This window comes from Ictalurus furcatus, chromosome 6 (assembly GCF_023375685.1).
Source record: "Ictalurus furcatus strain D&B chromosome 6, Billie_1.0, whole genome shotgun sequence".
NCBI lineage: Eukaryota > Metazoa > Chordata > Actinopteri > Siluriformes > Ictaluridae > Ictalurus > Ictalurus furcatus.
In genome coordinates, this window is record NC_071260.1 from 6532422 (window position 1) to 6550622 (window position 18201).

Here is an 18201-nt window from a genome sequence, read left to right on the forward strand (position 1 = left end):
CTTGTGAGGGAATAGGCAAATCCTCCAGCCATGCTCGAAAACAGGGGCGTAGAATCCGCAGAGGACATGTCCCACCATTTTTAATAAAACATGAATTTGTCCCCTCACTTTTTCACTGGCCATGGCCAATTTGTGTATCTTTGATTTCTATATGTGTACATGTCTTTAAGTCTTTACATGACCTGACATTGCCATGACAATTGGTCACTCACGTCACGTCACACCCATGCTCACATCCACGTTGAGAGCTCAGAGGCAAAAAACCATTCACTCCTTTTATACTAAGATGAGCAGTGTAAGTGAAAGTTCTTTTGGCATGTGGTATATGTGTTGCACAATGATGAATAATTTGCTACATATTTCTTTTTAATCGCTGCCTATTTCTATTGATGGATAATTAGCAAGATTTGATGGCAATATTTACCCGCTTTCCCACAGAAATGTGCACTTATTTTCAAACTCTTTTGTAACGTCTTTTATTTTTTTTTATTACAGATGTGTTATCTGAGTCCTTCACTTTAGAATAAGATGGTGAATTGTTAATGTTGAATTCGTATTTGCATGGATTACATATGTCTGGATCAGGCAGTTTAAGCCAATTAAGAGCAAATTAGACAAAGTAAGAAAAAAAACAATACCTTTGACATTCTGTCCCCCCCCCCCCCCCCCCCCCAAGGATGTGATAGTCAGATGTCTACATATTTTTGATCATACAGTGTACTTATCATTTTGATTTCCCTCCCCCTTTACATTAAGACAGTGATCAGCAATCAGATGTCATATTCAGCCTTACACTACATCCTACTGTCCTCAATTTTTAAATCATAAAATTTTAATGCATTCTGTGTTTTGCCTATGGTATCTAGGTAATTCAGTACAAATAAATGTTCATATTAATATCAGCTTAGGTATGTGTGGCCCCTGGCTTACATCATTGTAAACAACGCGGTGCTTAGTCCAAAAAGTTTGCCCACCTTCTGCACAAGAGAGCTTCAGAGACACTTTGTACTACGTCGACCCTTAATATACACATTATAATATTATATAATTATATACATTCATTATATTATTATATTATTAATATATATTAATATACACTTATATACGCCCCTGTACAGTGGCGGCTAATATGGCAGCTGCGTCACGGTGACGTAAACGCGCCGTATCGCGACGTCGTGACGTCAGTGAGGAACGTTGAACCTCGTTGACACCAGCGAATAGAGGAGCTGAAGAAGTAAAAAGCTGCTCATATCCAGGGTTCTGTTAGGAACAAGCAAACAAACAAAAGGTGCGATTAGAGCTATCATTCGTCGATATTTGCTTTAAATAGTAATTTATTGCAACAAGTTTCTGCGGTAAGCTGGGTAGCTAGCACGATATATAATCAGTGAGTTTTTCGTTTAAATTCATGAACCATTCATGAACCACATCAAGTAACCATTAGAATTTGGCTTAATTTATACCTGCGTTTGTGTTTCCCCCCCGATTTCAGCTTATCTAAACCCCTGTTTGTTGGTTCGTGTGCTAGCGTGTAACTTTGAGGCGGTATCCCAAACAGCTCTGCAGTCCGTGCATGTGTGCACTAGGTAGGGTGTAAATTGCTGACTTCTATACCGTGCTTCTGCGTCGTTTGTAGTGTACTGGATGTGCAATAAGGGTACAGCAGTAGACTATTTTTGCAACTGTTAGGTTAACTGTGTGGCACAGCACAGCACAACTGAAACCAGTCTCAGCAATTATAATATTTGCATGAACTTGCGTGAAGAGGGAATGAAAGAAAATAACAACAAACATAATAAACTAAATTGATACATCTTGTAAATGTGTTTGTTTTGATTGAAGAAAACCATGGCGTTAACGCAGGTGTCGTCCAATAAGTGCTGCGGTGGATACCAGAAAGTGTTTGAGCATGACAGGTAACAATTTCTTTTTGTGGATTGATTTTACTTCATCTTTCTCTTATAGGCTATGTAAAGAATTTAACAGAGTTTTTTTTTCTGCTTTTCTATAATGCGCCTGATAAACTGATTAATTGAATTCAGGTATGTTAAGTAAAGACCAAAACAAAACTTGAAGGTTAGTGTTAGTGCTCAATAACGGTCTACAGTAGTACATAAATATGTGATTTGAGACACAACACTAATTTGTTTTGCAGAGGTAAACTATATGGCCAAAACTTTGTGGACACCTGACTATCACACCCATATGTGGCTGTTCTCCATACTGTTTCCAGAAAGTTTGAAGCACAGCGAAGTATGTGTTTGTGTGCTGTAGCATTACTGTACAATTTTCCTTCACTTGAACTAAGGATTGAGATCTACTTGAATGAGATTGATCTAGTTTTCCGCGTGAGGATGTGCGCATGTTTCTGCGCACTCCTGACCATGTATATGCAAGAACACCTTAGTGGTAGAAAAGTGTAATGTATGCAGTAGGGATGTCACGAGAACCGATACTTCGGTACCAAGTCGGTACCAAGATTCTTAAAACGTGACAATACTTGTTTTTCTGGAGTAGCGTTGGTACCGGTTCTAATGGAGGTACTGATGTTGCAATTCTTCCGGACCTGAATGGGGCAGCAAATACGCACAAGTGTTTTAGTCGGTCCACAAGTGGTGAAGAAGAACAACAACAACCACACGCACGCTGGAAAAACTACAGAAGTTTAGCGCCAGTGCAACTAGTTGAGAGGAAATGTGGTATGGAATATGGAAATGCACCTCCACTGTAGCCTCCACTCATTGTCAGACAGTGTTTGATAACTAAAATCTCTCTCTTTCTCTCTCTCTCTCTCTCTCTCTCTCTCTGCCAGTATCAGCCAGAGGAGGATGTCCTCCAGGAGAGTTTTTAATTTAATTTTTTAAATTTTATTTTTATACCACACTGTGGTATTGAGTATCATGTACTTTTGCTGGTATCGGTACCGACTACTAGATTTTTGGTATCGTCACATCCACATCCCAGTTCCATATCACTTTGCAGAACGTTAGCCTACTGTCCACTACAGCACACAGAGCTAACAACAGACAAAACGACAGACAATTTAGATTTTCCAGAAATATGTAAGGAATAATTGACTCAGGGCTGTTAAATTATTAGAATAATAGTGCACACCTGAGATGGTAATGCGGCAATGAGGCAAAACGGAGGATTGAGCCATTGATAAGCAGTTATTTGAGTGAGAGAGAGAGCAACAATCAAGGAAGAGAGCATGAGAGGGCACGTGTGATTGCAGTAACGAGACAAAAGTCGGTGAATGAGTATCAATATTTATTTATTTATACGTTGTATTTTCTGTGATAATAAAAACAGAAAAACCCTGTGAACAAGTTGGCCTATCAATATTTGTTTATTTATTTGTTCTATTTGTATTTTTATATATCGGTATGAAATGAAAAAAACTGAACTCTCTCTCTCTCTCTCTCTCTCCAATAACTGCATTTCAGTGGCTCGAGCCTCTCATTACTAGCTCTAGAGGCTTGAGATGGGATGTGTAATAAATTAATTACACACACGAGCGTTTTAAGGACAAAAACCTGACAAATGCCTTGAAATAAAACATCTGAACAATGCCTTTAGGTGCAGTAACTGTGGTATAAGCGGAATAATTGACCCGAGTTGTAACAGCCTCCGCTTTTCCTCACGTTACCACTTCGGGGTGTGCATTATTTTCCAGTAATTCAATGGACTGGATTCAATAGAGTAGCAGTCGTAGAGTAGGAGCTTTTTCTTATGTGACATTTGGGCCATGACACTCTTTTAATGGTGGATGTACATACTTTGGTACTTGATGCCTTCAACTCCTTCACCAGTTCCTTTGTTTGGGGTTGAGTTGAACCTTTTGGACAAAGTTTGGTTATCCTTGGGAGTTATTTTGTGCCCTCTTCCTGAACAATGCAATGTCTGTTTTGTCTCAGATTTTTATATTTGTATTTATAAATCACTAGCTACATCACAAGCTCCATTAATAGCTGGTGTGGTGGGCACTCTAGTGCACTATGGCTGCTGACGTGGATCCACGTGGATGCTACACATTAGTGGTGGTTGAGGAGACCCCCAGCGCACCCCATGTAAAGCGCTTTGAGTGTCTAGAAAAGCGCTCTATGTAAACGTAACTGTAAAGCGTTTTGGAGGTCCGCAACTTGTTCTTGGTTTAGTTTTCTTGGCTTAGTTGCTTGGCTTTTCTCATGGTATCAAGGGCAAAAAGGCACTAGGTAAAATACCTTGCAATTATAAAATGTCATGTTGCTTTGTGGGATTGATGAAAGATTAAAGAATATGATGCCATTTTAAAAGTCAGACCAATATAACCTGACTAGGCCGCATATTTTAGTCATGTAAGTAGACTCATAACCCGATATTGAGACATAGCCAGGGACTGACTGTTGTTTGATTTAGAAAACTAAACACAATCTAATCATTTGTGCTTTACCATGTTCATTGTTTTTCGTTGTTGTTGTTGTTTTTTAGCTCTGAATTAAAGTGCAAGATGAAATTTGCCATCTACCTTCCTCCCAAGGCTGAAAGTGGAAAATGCCCTGTGCTGTATTGGCTCTCCGGTATTTTGAAGCCTTCTTTCAAATGTCCAAATGTTATTACAATAGGAGTATCTGACAGTTTTGAAAACATTTTTTGAAAAAAAATTAAATGAGCCAAAACTTTTTTGTTACCTTTATATTTAGATATAACTTTAATTAACTGGACTGGTAATTATGCAAAGGGAAGGATAGTAAAACAAACATGTATGTGTTTCTGTGTAACAGGACTAACATGCACTGAGCAGAATTTCATCACCAAAGCTGGAAGCCAACGGGCTGCTTCCGAGCATGGCATCATCATTGTCGCCCCAGATACAAGCCCACGTGAGTGAAAGGGAGATTCTTACACACACAAAACACACACACAAATTAGACACACATTATGCCTCATTTATCAAGCTGGATATGAACTGATCTATTTCTGTATTGTTCATAGCAGTGTATACACATGAATTTTGGTATTCATGAAAATTTTGTAATTTCATAAAAACGTTCATATATTGTACTTGTGCTCATGAGTGTGTGCAGAATTTAAGCATAAGAAGATTAACCTCATTAATCTTTAACCTTAAGTTACCTTAAATTAAACCTCGTTTATCTACTTCAAATCATATAATTTGGATTTATTATTTTTTATAGAGATTATAATGTCAAGATTAAATAGCTTATTTTTAAGATTTGTGCTTAAAAAAAAAACTTGGTGTGTATGATTACCCAGATAAAATGTAGGTCTTTTTTTTCTTATCCTTTTTCATGTCACATAATTTTCTTGTCGCTTCACTAAATTCACAGCTAATTTACCTTTTCACCAATTCAGCTGCTGTTACAATATTACATTAAAATTGTCTTTTTGCTTTTTCTTCCACGGTTAGTAGTCATCTTATGCTACAAGCCCTCTGTACATTTGAACTTTTATGGAGTTTTGTGGGCGATACTAAATGCAAATGAGTTGTGTAGGGAACGCTCTTTGCACTTTACGGGCAATGAACATACACAAGCGAGTACAAAAAACATCAGCGTTTCCAAAACATTTGTAAATCCATTAGAAATGTTTTAATTCAATTTGACTTGTGCTAATATTTCTACAGAACTTTGCCTAGTGTTTATTTAATTGAGGCCCATTGTCCTGTTAGGCGGCTGCAATATTGAAGGAGAAGACGAAAGCTGGGATTTTGGAACTGGAGCTGGTTTCTATGTTGACGCTACACAGGAGCCATGGAAGACCAACTATCGCATGTACTCTTATGTCACTGAAGAGGTGGGTACAAAAAACATCCATTCTCTAGCTTGCTAGCATTAGCATGTGACTGATCTGTCTTCATTAACTAATGAGCTTGCTCTGTACAACTGTTGTAAACTGATATAAACATTTGGCCTCCACTGTACATGCAAAATAACCTCTCTATCTCTGTTTCTCTTACTCAGCTGCCGCGTTTAATAAACTCTAATTTCCCTGTTGATCCGGAGAAGATGTCCATCTCGGGGCATTCTATGGGTGGCCATGGTGCTCTCATCTGTGCACTGAAGAATCCTGGGAAATACAAGGTGGGAATTTAGCATATCAGCAGTGTTTATGTTGCAACAATATACAGTGCATCCGGAAAGTAGTCACAGTGCTTCACTTTTTCCACATTTTGTTATGTTACAGCCTTATGTGACAACGTGAAAGAAGTTTGTTTGAAATCTTTGCAAATTTATTAAAAATAAAAAACAAAAAATCACATGTATAGAAGTATTCACAGCCTTTGCCATGACACTCAAAATTGAGCTCAGGTGCATCCTGTTTCCACTGATCATCCTTGAGATGTTTCTACAACTTGATTGGAGTCCACCTGTGGTAAATTCAATTGATTGGACATGATTTGGAAAGGCACACACCTGTCTATATAAGGTCCCACAGTTAACAATGCATGTCAGAGCACAAACCAAGCCATGAAGTCCAAGGAATTGTCTGTAGACCTCCGTTACAGGATTGTATCGAGTCACAGATCTGAGGAAGGGTACAGAAACATTTCTGCAGCATTGAAGGTCCCAATGAGCACAGTGGCCTCCATCATCCGTTAATGGAAGAAGTTTGGAACCACCAGGATTCTTCCTAGAGCTGGCCGATCGGGGGAGAAGGGCCTTAGTCAGGGAGGTGACCAACAACCCGATGGTCACTCTGACAGAGCTACAGCGTGTCTCTGTGGAGAGAGGAGAACCTTCCAGAAGAACAACCATCTCTGCAGCACTCCACCAATCAGGCCTGTACGGTAGAGTGGCCAGACGGAAGCCACCGAAATCTCTGGTCTGATGAAACAAATATTAAACACTTTGTCCTGAATGGCAAGCGTCATGTCTGGAGGAAACCTGGCACCACTCATTACCTGGCCAATACCATCCCTACAGTGAAGCATGGTGGTGGCAGCATCATGCTGTGGGGATGTTTTTCAGCGGCAGGAACTGGGAGACTAGTCAGGATTGAGGGAAAGATGAATGCAGCAATGTATAGAGATATCCTTGATGAAAACCTGCTCCAGAGTGCTCTGGACCTCAGACTGGGGCGAAGGTTCATCTTCCAACAGGACAATGACCCTAAGCACACAGCCAAGATAACATAGGAGTGGCTACAGGACAACTCTATGAATGTCCTTGAGTGGCCCAGCCAGAGCCCAGACTTGACCCCGATTGAACATCTCTGGAGAGATCTGAAAATGGATGTGCACCGACGCTCCCCATCCAACCTGATGGAGCTTGAGAAGTCCTGGAAAGAAGAATGGGAAAAACTGCCCAAAAATAGGTGTGCCAAGCTTGTAGCATCATACTCAAAAAGACTTGAGGCTGTAATTGGTGCCAAAGGTGCTTCAACAAAGTATTGAGCAAAGGCTGTGAATACTTATGTATATGTGCTTTTTTGTTTTTTATTTTTAATAAATTTGCAAAGATTTCAAACAGACTTCTTTCATGTTGTCATTATAGGGTATTGTTTGTAGAATTTTGAGGAAAATAATGAATTTAATAAATTTTGGAATAAGGCTGTAACATAACAAAATGTGGAAAAAGTGAAGCGCTGTGAATACTTTCCGGATGCACTGTAATACATGACAACAAACGAATTCCACAGATCCCGCTGTACATATACACTATATGGCCAAAAGTATGTGGACACCTGTCCATCATAGCCAGATGTGCTTGTTGAGCATCCCTTTCCAAAACCATGGGCATTAATCTGGACTTGATCCTCCTTTTGCTGTTATAATAACCTTCACCATTCAGGGAAGGCTTTCCATTTTGCAGTATGACTGTGGGGATTTGCACATTAATGAGGGCAGGCACTGATGTTGTGTGAGGATGCCTAGGGAGAAGTCTGTATTCCAAGTCATCATAAAGGTGTTAATTGGGGTTGAGGTCAGGGCTCTGTGCAGGACACTCGAGTTCTTCCACTCCAACCTTGGCAAACCGTGTCTTCGTGGACCTTGCTCTGTACACAGGGACATTGCCATGCTGTAACAGGTTTGGGCCCCTTAGTTCCAGTGATGGGAAACTGTAATTCTACATATTACAAAAACATTCTAGACAGTTGTGTGCTTCCAACTTTCTGGCACCAGTTTGGGGTAGACAACTTTGTTTGCCCACGAAGTTTTAACCATATAGTGTATATTTGTGGACATAATCCAACTATTCAGATGTTAAGGTTATTCCTGAACATTCCACTCACAAAACACATTAGGTCCAAGTTGACTGTTGTTATATGTTGGTTTTGAATTATTGAGGCGCAGAAAATGGGAAAGCTCAGAGTAACTCATGGATTTAACCATTTATAAAAATTTGTTTTTATAGGCAGTTTCTGCATTTTCCCCAATCTGTAACCCAGTGCAGTGTGCTTGGGGACACAAGGCTTTTTCTGGCTACCTTGGACCTGAAAAATCCACCTGGGAGGTAAAGAGATCAGAAAGAACATTTGGTATATGTGAAGTGGTGTTTAATAAGATTTAACAAGATTTTTCCTCTTTTTAAAAAGGTCTTCAAACACTATTATCAGCCAGTTGGCTTCATCAAATTGTTGCACAGCATTTTGATTTATATTAATGTGTGTTTACTGTTCTGCAGTTATTATTTTGTCATTTAAGGCCCTATATTTTTACTTTTATGTTGGTTTCTCTATTTCTGGTGGGGGTTTTTTTCTAAACAAAGGTGTTAAACTTTTGACCATTTTTACTCAATGAACACATTTATTCAGGAGTTATACTTGCTGAGCTGACAAAGGCTATGCTGCTACAAGAGTGAATAAACTCAATAACACAAACCATTATTTTTTTTTTCTTTTTCGGAGGATGAAAGCTGGCTTATAAATCGGTTCTGTTTGTGACAGCATCTTCTTTTAATTCTGTTCAACACTTTCAGCACGGTGGCCGAGACACTTAAAACTAGTTTAAAAGAGCATTTTCCCTTGTGCGACATGCTTGGTGCCCAGAACCTTTTGTAAATCCAGCAGAAATCTGTCATTTTGTCTTGATTTGTTAATACTGTCTGTGTTCTTTGAAAAATATCAGGTTATTTGATTTGAGCTGAATGTTGGCTGACCTATTGTACACATTTATTGAATTTTCATGCAATAATCTACTATGTTTTAGGCATATGATGCCACTCTATTGGCTGCCTCATACTCTGGTCCGGAATTGGACATTTTGATTGACCAGGGCCGCGAAGACCAGTTTCTGTCGGCCAGTCAGCTTCTTCCTGATAACCTGATTGCCGCCTGTTCCGAAAAGAAAATCCCTGTTGTGTTTCGACTTCAGCAGGTCAGTAGTGCCCCATTTGATGACAAAAGGAACTTTGTGTGCTAGCCAGCTGCACAAAAAAATGGTAGCTCTTGTTCATTAAAGTTGCATAGAAATGAGCAGAGATCCAAGTGCCTGGAATATTTTATGAACAGATGTGCATCTGATTTTGAAATTGTAGGACATTAATATGAGAGGTGATTTGTGCACAAACTATCAATCAGCTTCACCTGCATGGAAACAAGCTCCAGTCTGCTAGTCTCTTATTTACCTGGTACAGTTATATGGCATGCCCCAATTTACCCACAATCTAATTAACATTAAACATACCCTATTTTATGCAGAGTACTCTGATAGTGAGCAAATCAAAGCAAGGCTTTTAGAAGGTTACAAGAGCTAAGGAAAGAGGGGGGAAATGAATGAAGTTTAGTTACATCATCATCTCTCTGAGGTTGCTGCAAATACTAAACATCAAATGTTAAATACAAGTGTTAAAGTTTTCGTAGAGGAAAGGCTGTACTAATAGATTTGACTTTTGCTTAAATGAGTATCATGTAGGTGTCTTTCATGTTTTTCAAATAAACCCACTGACCAAGTGTTTGTGTGCTTTGAATCACCTTAAGGGGGCTCTAGTCTAAAGACGATTTAAGCCATTGGGTAATGTTCGATTGCACACTTGTAAGCATACTTGAATGTACAGTATATGTGGAAGACCCTTACATTACCTGGGAAAGAGAATGTAATGTACCTTAAAAATGTTTCACAAACTCCAGACATGTTTGCTTATACAGATGATGATGATGATGAAAACATGAAACAGTCAGTGCAATTTGCATACAATCGTTTTGCAATTAGACTTGACAGTATGCAGCTTTGATGAATAAGGGCTAATTGAGTGAGTCAATTTATCTTGGAAAAGCCTTCACTTTTTATGTTGTTACTATTTCTATAATTCTGGCTGTTATTGGTAAGCCCATGAGTAAAGGAAAGCACATTAGCTATACCATACTTTATTGGCACCTTTCATGAAAAGAAGCAAAAATATGAAATTATTCATATTAAGTCTAAACGTGGTTGATGTATATTTTTATTTTATCACTTTTTTAAAATAAAATATTTTGGTATCACAATTTCATAGTAAACATCGCAAACTCCATTTTATTTTTCGATTTTGGATGCAGACTTTGCTCTTCAATTCAGTCCATAGGTTTCAGGTAGGGTTCAACTCCAGAGACTAAAATGACCATTGCAATGATTTTGTGTCCCTGTAACTACATTTGTGTTAATTGTTTTGGGTATTTAACTATGTATATCCTAAATCTGAACTTCCTGGCAGAGGCACCAAATTTTAAGCTAAAATATTTTTGAAGCCATCAATTTTCATATGAGCCCCTGAACCACCGACTGCAAAACAGCCCCAAAATAGCCGTTATCCACCTCCATATTTTACAGTGGGTTTGGGGGCTATACCTTTTATGTAGCCTATTTCCCCCCTTAATTTCTCATCAGGTTACAAACCATTACAGTTTTAGGCACGATGGGCCTCATTTTTCAGTCTTTTAATAAAGTTCTATGTGCATGTTTGTGTAAGACAAAACAAATAATACATTTTTTGCCAGATTTACAAAAGTTTTAGAAATGCAGGTATGCATCCATAAATTACCAGGATGTAGCACAGCACAGCTGATTTACATTTGATCATGTGCACAAAACTCCATAAAAGACAAAGCTCACAGCATTAAAATAACTAGTATATGGCAAAAAAGACTTCCTCAGTTGTGAAAGTTATTTTGACTGTCAATGGCAATAAAAATATATAATCTTACTGTAACAACCCCTTGAAAAGCCCAAAATCTGGAGCTGAATTAGATGTGAATTAAGTGAGGTGAAATGAAAATTATATCTGCTGTAGCCAAGTGTTTGTGGACACCAAGCACATCACACAGGAAAACAGCTTTCTGTTTTTCTTTTTCTCCCCAAAGCAAAGTATCAGGCAGAATGCCCCAATGCACCCTCCTTGGTGATGTGTTGGGAAAAACAAGAAGGCATAGGAATGTAAAAGGGAGCCAGTTGATGGCACAATAAGGACTATATGACACATTGCAGTTTTAGAGATACAAGATTGGTAACTTATCCAGGTAGATGGTCTGGTAGATGTTCAGCAGTAGTACACTCAGCTGATCACACCTCCCTTTTCAGGGCTTTGCAGTCCTGACCGGTGAGGTTTCCTTACCACACAGTGATGTTGCCTGTCAGGATGCTTTTCATAGTTTGCTTGTAGAAGTAGGTGAGGAGGTGAGACAGCAATCTGAACTTCCTCATTCTGCGAAAAAAAAAAAAAAAAAAAAAAAGCCTTCTTCACAACCATCTTAGTGTGTGCGGACCAAGTTAAGTCCTTGGTGATCTGGACTTTCCGATATTTGAAATGTGGGATTCTCTCCACAGTGGTCCCATTGCTTAGGAGAGCGATGTAGCTCCCCCTGCACTACTTCCATGACAGCAGTAGCATCTTCCTTGGACAAACAGTATTCCACTGCTTTTGCTTGGAGGCTATTGCTAGCACAATCACTAATGCTAGTGCTAGTGCTCTTGGCCCAAAGCATGTATAGAAGGACTTTAGATCCTCTGCCAGAGAGATATTATCCTTCAGCATGTGTGGAATCTGTGCTTTATATTATGTGATTGTTCTCAGCCTTCTCCACATGCTCCTGGTGTAATGTTGTTACAACTGATACTCCATTTTGTCTCTGTAGCTCCACTTGGCCTCCTTCCCTGCCCTCCTCAGTGCATAGGATGCCTTTTTGTACTCATCTGTATTGAACCATGGTTCTGATTAGGCAAAGTCTAGCTGTAAACCGTTGGAACAATATTGTCCATCAGTGTGTCCTCAGAGATGACCTGGAACATGTCCCAGTAAGTCATCCCAAGTGCATCCTGAAGAGTGGCCTCTGATTGATCAAACCAGACCGTGACCTCCTTCATCACCGGAGCAATCTATTTGAGCCTTTGTTTATATTTTGGCATAGGAAAAATGGCATTGTCTACCCACTTGCTGAAATAAGGCTGTGATGTAGCGTTATAACTGTCCTTAAACTGTGAATAGCATAGTGGCCTAGCGTACAAGTACAAGTGTGCGACTACCTTTCTAAGGCTTGCCCTATTGAAGGCCCTGGCCACTATGAGGGCTGTGTCCGTGTTTAGGAGCCTGGTGGGTTCAGTGTCTCGTACAACTTCAACAGATCTTTGTCTTTGTACGGTGGAATGTAGACAGCAGTGATGATTTGACATTAATATCAAATGACTGGGTTTCACAAAATATTAATTCATTTGTGTAACTTAAACCCATAAGATATTTAAACTTGACAGCATAATCTGTTTATAAAAATGCTGAAACTCATATGATTTGAAGCTGATCAAAGTTTACATTAGTTATTCTTCTAATATAAATTTACAAACACATACGAGATAGAGTAGGATGCAAAAGTTTTTCCAGACTTATAGGATTTTCAGGAGTACCTTTTTTTGTGTAAATGCTCCTATGAATGATTTATGAATAAATCCATTTGTAGTCAGCTTGATAAATGAGGCCCAGTGTCAGTAATTTCATTTAGTGTGACCTGTCTTTATTGCAACCCTCCAAACAGTTTTATGTGGTGTCTGAAACTTAATTTAAAACTTTTATAAAGCCATGAATCAACTATGGCCTAGTCTACACTGGGAAATTTAAAAGCGCATCTTTTCTCATCTGCATTTCCATCCACACTAAAGTGTCATTTTTGACCACTGTAAACGCATCTTTTTGTATAGCTCTCTAAAGTCATTTTAAAACACTACATTTCTAAAGTCTAAAACACTTAAGACTTCATTTGAAATGTAGCATTTTTAAAATGCTGACATGATTGTCGTGTTCTTCACAATTCCTAGGTGGTGGAACTTGTTGCAATGTTTTCTGTATCAGTTATTTTACTGTTTGACTGCTTTCTATAGTATACAAGTTACACTGGGGTGTGCAAGAATGCATATACTATGTTCATGTTGTCAAAACAGATGAAAACGGCAGAAAAGTGTAAAGGTTTTGGGTGAAAAACAGTGTGCAAGTCAATCATTGGTTCTTTCTATCGTTTTTGTGTTTTATTGTGGATGGGAAGCTTTTGGGAAACAATGAAAATGTTTCATTGTATGGCCCATAAAATTATGTTTTCAAAATTAATCATTTTAAACTAGATTGGAACTAAACATATTTTGCCCATACTCTTGAAGGGTGCTAATAATTTGAGTTGACTAAGACTACAATTTCTGTATGCAGCGATGTACACATAAATATTTACATATATCTAATAACTGTTTTTCTTTACATGTTGCTTCTTCAGGGCTATGACCACAGCTATTTCTTTGTGTTCTCGTTCATCGATGACCACATCAAGCATCATGCAAAGTATCTGAATGCATAAGATAGACCATGTGACAACAATGTGGTCTCTTCACATCACTTTTCACTACTCAAAACAACAATAAAATATTACGTAGTGATGTAATTTGTCAGAATGCCCTGTCTTTCAGGTTTTACAAATAAAGCATTTGACCAAGTGTTTGTGTGCTTTTGGGATCACTGTAAGGGGCCTCTAGTCTAAAGACAATTTAGGCCATTGGGTAATAGACTTTATACTACAGAAATACATGAATGCAGGCCTGGAATTTCTGTCAATCACCTGGGCTAGTGAATGTAATGGACCTTAAAATGTATTTAATGTAAGGTTTTCAGCTCTGGTCGTAAAGACCCACTGAGCTGCACATTTTGGACTTTTCCCTGCTCCCAACACTCATTTGATCCAATTAATGGAGGGGCTTTATATTTAGCTGATCATTTGGATTAAGTGTGTTATCATTCAGGAAAATAAGAAGCTATTTCAGGGTAGTTGTTCCCGAGATTACAGCAGGACCATCACTGAGTTTACAGTGGTCCTTGAGGTCCAGTTTGTTCATTCATTCACATGTTTGATAAGCATTTGGTCAGGTTTCTGTGCTTCCAGAATCTATCCCGGGAACACTCGGCAAATGGCAGGGATACGCCCTAAATGGGATACTGGAAGTGTGAGGCAGCATGTGGTCCCGTTATACACTGTAAATAAATTTGGTGCACTATTCAATTTACTACTTTTGCTTATGACTCACTCGCTGCTGCTGTGGATGGTACCACATGGATACCCTAAAGATTGCACTGCTCAAAACAGTTAATGCCCAAGACTTACTCTTTCTTTAGTGGATAAATGTGATGACTATGATGTTCATCATGAACATCCTTTCAACTCGATCAGTAATTCTCATGTCATCTTAGGGAGTTTTTCCTCACCCTTGTCATCACTGGCTTGCTCATTAGGGATCTAAATCTGCATTTCTGATTTCTGTAATGCTGCTTTGAAACTGAATTTAACTATTTAAGAGAGAACTAGTGAAAAGTAAAGGCATAATTTAGTAACTTTTTGTGTTGTTACAATATTACACATTATAGATAAAGATGTACAGTATACACATCGCTGGCCATCTTCCATATCTTACAAATGTTATGTGGTTATTTAATAAGGTGCAAGTGCCTAAAACAATACTGTAATATTTAGCATACGCTATTATACTGTTTGATTTAAAGCTAACTAGAGCTGCAACAACTAATCCATAATCGATAATAATTGATTATGAAAATCGTTGTCAATGAATCTCATTATTGATTAGTTGGTCTGCTATATTTACTCACTACGTTACTTCTGTTTCAAAAACACGCATGGAGAGTAAATACTAAAGTTGTGTCCCAAAAGACATACTATACACTTACACTGTATGTACTATGTACTCAACTGTTTAGTGCAGTGTTTCTCAACCGGAAGTCCGCGGACCCATAGTGGTCAGTGGTGTAATTGTTGGGGGTCAGTGGGAACGTTTTAATAATTGTTAAAATTATATATATATATATATATATATATATATATATATATATATATAAATATAAATTTGTTAAATGTATCAAAATATATTTGAATGAGATGTTTTAAAATTAACCAATTTGGTTATTAGCGTGCATTCACAAATATCACGTTAGCTGAGCTGACGATCGTTCATTGATGGATTTATTGTAAATTAATTTACAAAAGAAATGATAATTTGCAAAAATCTATGTGTGGTAGACAAGTTCAAGTGTCGCATTGATGGATAAAAAGATAATTCAGAGAGTCAAATAAAATGTAAAAAATAAAATATTGAAATGTTTTGATTAAATTTTAAATGTCCAATGTTAATATTATTCATGTTAAATATGAATAAAATAAAGCAACATGTATAGAAATGACTGTTTAATATATATATATATATATATATATATATATATATATATATATATATATATATATATATATATCTATCCTATAATTGTTGTGGAGTGAGGGGGTCCTTGTGGATTATTCGAAATATGCTAGGGGTCCAGAGCTCACAAAAGGTTGAGAACCACTGGTCTCGTGTATGAATTTTAGAAAAGTAGTATCGTCTCAAGTGGAACACTCAAATGGAACACATTAGTTTTTTATTATAATAAATTTAATATAATATAAATTAGAATTTTATTATAATTAGTCAGTGGCACATGATGTCATATGAATGTAATGTGAGGCCGCTAGCTTTAGCTAGCAACTCCATAGCCGCTAGAGTCACAGACGATGACTTTTTTCAGTTTACTGTTTGCCAACGTTACCTTTTATTCATAATATGACCCTAATCACCATCTGACAGAGGCGTAATCTCCGACAGCGGAAACAAGTGTGCGACCTCCAAGTCCTCTAAGGCAGGGAAGCATTTTATATTAAACACCGCGAAGATCAAACTTTACAAAGTAGAGTTTGCATGACAGTGATGCACGAGCACAAACTTATGTTTGTATCCAAAATGCTCCACTGTGTTCAAGGGCTTGGGGAAACTGGTGTGAGTTGCTTAAAAGGTTTAGTTTAATTCCAGTTTATTTTCATTATATGGTGTATTTGCGCGCTTGCAGTGTAACTTCTGTCGTTTATTATACCGGAAGTGATGTGTTTGTAACGAGGCCGCGTTGCTCCTCACTCGCGGTGCAGACGCGCTGATACACAGTGGGAGCGCGAGTAAGATCTGTAACGTCTAATTAAAACAGTATGATCAAAAGTAAAAGACAATGAGTAACAGAAACCATAAGGTGCAGTGAAAGGGAGTTTTATTATTAATTTTGGACTGTAGTTTAATTCCTTGCTATTTATATATGTATTTATGCATTATTTTTTTATGGACGCAAAAAAAGCTCTGAATTAAACCACAGTCCTAAATTAACAATATATATTCTGGTATATGTCTGTGTATTGGGTTCTTTTCAGTCTTATACAATTGGACAAACAGTTGTGTAAAGTTTTAGTCTGAAGTTTATATTTGTAACAGTTTGTGGATTGTATTTTAAATAAAAAATGGTACTGAAAGTTTGCCCCCCCCCCCCCCCCCCGATTAATTGATCAACCGAAAAAATAATCAGACAACCAATCGATTATGAAAATAATCGTTTGTTGCAGCAAACTAACTAAATATAATGAGATTCAGCTTTTATACAAGGTAAAATGTATTTACTGTAAAAAAGAAAATGCAGGTGGATATACACATTATATACAAAAGTTGAGGCAAAAATGCGACAGTGAAAATGAGCTACAGTACATTGGGGGCAAAAATCAAAGACCAACACTGGTTAGAAGAAGAAAAAAAAAGTACAACCATATTTAATACAAGCTTTTTACAATTAAAAAAAGGTATTGAAAAAAAGTATAAAACTATAGGTACTTTCATTCAGCAGGTAACAAAAATATCCCATTCTTAAAAAAATATCCACTCGTTTCAGAATTATAAATAAAAAAATCTGTATTAGATGGTATTGATTTTAATACCATTTTGCTTACTCGTCACACTACTCTTGCTATTTGTCAGCCAAAATATAAAAATCTGTTTTGTACATGACACAGTCAATAAATTTAAACTCTACTGGTTAAATTAGTGATCCTTTTTAAGATTTAAAGTCTTATAATTGATCTTGTTGGGAAAAAATAAAAACAAATTGCACAATTGTTGCTTGCTTTTGCAAAATAAACTTGCTAGCTTTGCAATACAGAGCATGTCTTTCTCAACCTGGTCTCATGAAAATTTGTAGGTTTTCCCCAACTGTTTACCCAATTTGTTTCAGCACTGATTTAATAGTTTTATACAAATTGAAGCCATAATTAGAAAATGCTTAGAAAATGCATAATTAATTTTCAAAGTTTTTGCACAATAAATATATTTGTACAAATACATTTGTAGGATTAATCATGAGTGAGTGATTTTCTAAAATTTCATGCAAATTAAGTTCTAACTGAATGTACAGCCTCTAACTGCCCTTAACATTCCAAACATTTATTGAAAAAAAAAAAGTCCTGAAGAAACAGAACTGTGTCTGCCTGTCCATCTGTCTAGTGTCTCTGAAAAAACTGTGCTTTATATTAAATCATGAATGTTCAGCCTAAATGTAACCAATGAACTGGACCATAGAAATTCTTGAGACCATGTGATTATAGCTCAAACTTGGAAAATAATGTCCCTGTTTTTCTATTTCATATATATATATAGTAAACATTTCAGTATTGTGTAATACTGCCCACAGCCTGTCAAACTGTAGAAGTGGTATAACTAATTTCAGTGGATTAAGTAGTAAAGTGATTGCGAGGCTTTGTTAGCTATATTTTCTTCATCACAGAGTTCTGAATTTACTACTACTAAAGGGAAAAATATGAAAGACCAGTGTATTTGTACAATACCCAATAATAATATTAGTGCAATGCTTGCATAAAGTGTAATCTGTCCTGATTATTAGAGGAAAT

At 37.3% G+C, this 18201-nt stretch overlaps 1 protein-coding gene across 3 annotated transcripts; it reads left to right on the forward strand.

The window, feature by feature from the left end:
• Window positions 1-1174: 1174 nt before the first annotated feature.
• esd (esterase D/formylglutathione hydrolase) lies at window positions 1175-13885 on the forward strand. Of its 3 annotated transcripts, XM_053626349.1 has the most exons (10): window positions 1185-1288; window positions 1493-1586; window positions 1843-1916; window positions 4471-4559; window positions 4764-4862; window positions 5672-5796; window positions 5964-6083; window positions 8358-8456; window positions 9152-9319; window positions 13669-13885. In XM_053626349.1, the coding sequence occupies exons 3-10, from the start codon at window positions 1849-1851 to the stop codon at window positions 13747-13749; spliced, it is 849 nt and encodes a 282-aa protein (XP_053482324.1). In that variant the 5' UTR covers window positions 1185-1288; window positions 1493-1586; window positions 1843-1848; the 3' UTR covers window positions 13750-13885. The 3 variants fall into 3 exon arrangements, with proteins under 3 accessions (XP_053482323.1, XP_053482325.1, XP_053482324.1); XM_053626348.1 differs by lacking the exon at window positions 1493-1586 and having other exon boundaries at window positions 1175-1288; XM_053626350.1 differs by lacking the exons at window positions 1493-1586; window positions 8358-8456 and having other exon boundaries at window positions 1175-1288.
• The last annotated feature ends 4316 nt before the right edge of the window (window positions 13886-18201 follow it).

Bases quoted from the DNA above. Each gene is read 5' to 3' on its own strand.
- esd (XM_053626348.1), top strand. From the start codon at position 1,849: ATGGCGTTAACGCAGGTGTCGTCCAATAAGTGCTGCGGTGGATACCAG. The intron at 4,560-4,763 runs GTATTTTGAAGC...TCTGTGTAACAG, and splicing joins TGTGCTGTATTGGCTCTCCG to GACTAACATGCACTGAGCAG. The intron at 4,863-5,671 runs GTGAGTGAAAGG...TTGTCCTGTTAG, and splicing joins CGCCCCAGATACAAGCCCAC to GCGGCTGCAATATTGAAGGA.